Source organism: Condylura cristata, unplaced genomic scaffold, assembly GCF_000260355.1.
Source record: "Condylura cristata isolate star-nosed mole 26May11 unplaced genomic scaffold, ConCri1.0 scaffold00003, whole genome shotgun sequence".
In the NCBI taxonomy this organism is placed as follows: domain Eukaryota; kingdom Metazoa; phylum Chordata; class Mammalia; order Eulipotyphla; family Talpidae; genus Condylura; species Condylura cristata.
In genome coordinates, this window is record NW_004567104.1 from 70,735,814 (window position 1) to 70,739,593 (window position 3,780).

At 42.6% G+C, this 3,780-nt stretch overlaps 1 protein-coding gene across 1 annotated transcript; it reads left to right on the top strand.

Annotated features, from left to right (window-relative positions):
* Positions 1-493: 493 nt before the first annotated feature.
* On the top strand, positions 494-1,111 carry LOC101628597 (keratin-associated protein 13-1-like). The gene is made up of 2 exons (XM_004675336.2): positions 494-857; positions 930-1,111. Exons 1-2 carry the CDS (start codon positions 494-496, stop codon positions 1,109-1,111), a joined length of 546 nt encoding a protein of 181 aa, XP_004675393.1.
* The last annotated feature ends 2,669 nt before the right edge of the window (positions 1,112-3,780 follow it).

Genomic DNA, 3,780 nt, shown 5'->3' on the forward strand with positions numbered 1-3,780 from the left:
AGTAATGAGGAGGAAGACTTCTCCCTGGAAGACTCCCAACCAGGCGGGAATTCTCTGTACCAGAAGAAAGTTGATGTTCTCTCATTTCCAACTCTTAGAAGAAAAGCAGCCACCAGCAAACCAGAGGTGGACACAGGTAGCACATGCAGGTAGCATAAGTCAGAGGAAGCGCTTTCCTGGCCATGATGGGCCAGTTAATGGAAAACAGTCATAGCATATCTGCCATAGGTGTAGTTCATTGGCTTTGGCTGTGACAACAAGATTATAGCACCCATAAACACAATATGTGCAAAACTATTCGAATGCAACTGCAATTACAGGGATTATTGAGTTACACGTAAGCAAAAGGTAGGAAATCCAAGGTGGGGACCATGTCTCCATAGTGAGCCCCACCCACTGCTCGGGGTATATATAGATGAGCCACAGTCCAAGATAGACATTCACACTTGCATCTTCTCACTGTAACTCAGCTGAACTCACATCTCCTGTCAACATGTCCTACAGCTGCTGCTCTGGAAACTTCTCCTCCCGCTCTCTGGGAGGCTACCTGAGCTACCCAGTCTCCTCCTGTGGCTCTTCCTACCCCAGCAACCTGGTCTACACCACTGACCTCTGCTCTCCCCGCACCTACCAGCTGGGCACCTCTCTCTCCAGCGGCTGCCAGGAGACCTGCTGTGAGCCCTCCAGCTGCCAGAGCTCCTGCGTGGTGTCCAGACCCTGCCTGACGTCCTGCTCCCGCCCCAGGACCTCCACGCTCTGCAGTCCTTGCCAGACGCCTTACACTAGGTCGCTGAGCTGTGGGTCCAGCAGCAGCTGCTCTCTGAGCTGTGGCCCCAGAAGCTATTATTCCCTGGGCTGTGGCCCCAGAAGCTATTATTCCCTGGGCTGTGGCCCCAGAAGCTATTATTCCCTGGGCTGTGGATCCAGAGGTTTTTACTCGCCGTTCTTTGGGTCCTATGGTTTCAGGTCCCTGGGTTATGGGGGCTGTGGTTTTCCTTCCCTGAGCTATGGCTCCAGTTTCTACTACCCAACCCACTTCTCCTCCAGGAGCTGCCAGTCATCGTGCTACAAGCCAACCTGTGGCACCAGCTTCTATCAGTCAACTTGCTAAGATGCTAGATTGCTTTGGCCTGTTATGGTCACGGTCTCTACTGACATGGCCGTCATGGTTAGCCCCACGAATCACTGCCTTTATTCTTAAATCATCTATTTCTTGATCTTCAACTTTCGGAAGTCTCTGGCATGAATGTGTAACCCAAAGTCAATTCTGAACAGCTATAGGATTGAGATAGTGTATGTTATTCGATTGTCATTGAAAATCACTGGAAAATGAAAAATTTAACTTAATAAATTTGTGTTCTGGCATTCAAACATAGTGTTCATCTTCTTATTTTCAAGTGTTTGCATTCAAGTGTTTGGAAAATTTAAAAACATATCAAGATGTGTCTGAAACTGGTCTTGGGAACCAACAATTTGATAGATTCAAGCAAATTTCTGCTGACATGGAATATGTGGCCTATTGGGTGCAATCACCTACTAGAGATTCATTAAAACTCAGTGTCATGAAGACGTGCTTGAGGATGGGAAGCATGCAATTCTGTTGATATGGATGATCAAAGAAATAGATAATAAACTAGAAATGCAAAAATTAGGCCACCTAATTTAAAAGGTGAAATATATACACAGACAAAAATGTACCTAAAACTATAGCTTTTGAATCTGGATTTTCAACCAAGAGAACAGATGAAACTTAAATCACTCCTAGTTCAGACATTTTGCTCTCTGTTGGCATATGTACCATGGACCCCTCCTGCCATAGCTGAGGTTTTGGGGAGCCGTACATCTCACCATGTGCAAAGAGAATCACAGTGATTGCAGGTCAAGAGTGACTGGGTTAAGGAATTGTGGGCTGCACCCCATGCTGTTCTACGTCTCAATTTGAATCAAACTGGGAGCAATACACAGGCAGTGTTCAACAGCCTTTGTGCCATTAGTCTTAGCTCAATCCCCTCTCTTATCCAACGTGTGCTAAAGTCAATAACTTGGGTTCACACCCAAGCAGTGGATCCCAGGAGCGGATATGCGCAACTGAGACAGGCAGCAAAAAAGTAAGAGAAAGACTCCTAACGGGTCATATTTTTCCAGTTGATTGTATTGTTGGTAGCAAGGACTCAATCTTTCAGGGTCTTTTTAGAAATGACTAGAATGACTCTTGGAATAGTCCACCGAGACTGTGATCAACAGCAAAAAAACATTTATCCTTTGGCTTCTGCCTCCCTTTGGGTGAAGCTGGATTGATGTGTGTCAGGTTCCTGGAGCCCCCTAACTGCTAGGGCAGAATGACTGGGGGCAGGGAGGTGCCTCTGTTTTCTTTCTTCTGACTTTGAAGAAACCCAAGTAGAGCATGAAAGAAATGCATGTTACTAAGACTTGATACTGTCTGTGCAAAGGGAGTAGAAGATTTCATGAAACTCTTCACTCTACCTGTGTCTGAGATCAGAAGAGAATATACAGGGATAGGAAAGGACCCTGGCAGTATCAGACACCACTTTCAGTTAATATTCAAACACCCCTGAGAGAAAGACATCCATTACAGCCAACTCAAATGGATTGGAAGTGTGCCAAAGTTTAGAGAACAAAGATCTAGTGGAATTTTACCCTTTGAATGAATTGTTTGTTCTTCCCTGATTGTGTTTTTTTTTCATACATTTGATTAATCAAAGAGCCTTAAATATTTTTGATTCCACAGAAATTGTTTCACCTGAACAGACTTCAGCTACTATTGGATTTAGTTTCATTAGTGTCCTGAGCAATATTCATAATAAATAGTAAAAAACACAAATAAATAAGAAGTTCACTACAAGTTCAGCAGAAGAACAGTAAGGGTAAATTAATTTATTCTGAAAATACCGTGTTTAATATAATACCTAATAATAAACAGAGAGAACATTTGACTAGCTCCCAAGAAGCTGTTGTTAGAAACACTGAGAGCTATGACATATCTTTTACTATTCAATTTAATTATCATTGTTAAGTGTCACATCATGATGCGCCTTCATAATACCTAACTTCATGAACAGGAGTAGTTAAAATAAATAGCTCCTCACATTTACATTTACACAAATTCAAATCCAGCCAAAGAAACATTGAAGATGATCAGAGTTTCTTGTTAAAACTCAAAAACTAAAATGTTACGAGAAATAAAGATGATTCTTAGATGATAGATTTTGGATCTTCTCTCCACATTCAACACACTCTCTCTTCCACAAGCTTTATCTTAAAATAAAAAATAAAATAGGGCTCTCCCTAGTGGCACAATAGGTTAAAGCACCACATCATGAAGCTCTCCGATGCCACTGCAGCATGAGCTCAATCCCTGGCCAGGGAGGTGACCCACATGCTGCAGCAGACCTCTTCTGACCCACCGCTGCTCCCCTCAGCAGTGTACTTTGTCAATTTGCCTGTTCTGTCTCTGGCGAATCTGGTGAATCCTCTCACCCACCACACCTCTGACCTGTACCCAAGTTCTGTAAGCATAAATAAATCTTTTAAAAAATAAATAAAAATAAAAATAAAAAATAAAATTGAAATTACCCAACTCTTGGGACTTCTCACTAATAATGTAGTTGTTATCCCCATTTTGTTGATTCAGATTGAAGAAAAGAAGGAAAATCAGGATGAAGTCATAGAGGAGTTCCTGAGTCATATAGGGTGCACATGTCAAGGAAGGTATGGAGGAAAGAAAGAGAAAGAGAATCTAGTAAGAGAAAATACACAGTC

What these genes read in the sequence shown, in the direction of transcription:
- LOC101628597 (XM_004675336.2), top strand. Translation starts at nt 494, where the DNA reads ATGTCCTACAGCTGCTGCTCTGGAAACTTCTCCTCCCGCTCTCTGGGA. An exon ending in AAGCTATTATTCCCTGGGCT is followed by an intron (nt 858 to 929) that starts GTGGCCCCAGAA and finishes GTGGATCCAGAG; the next exon opens with GTTTTTACTCGCCGTTCTTT.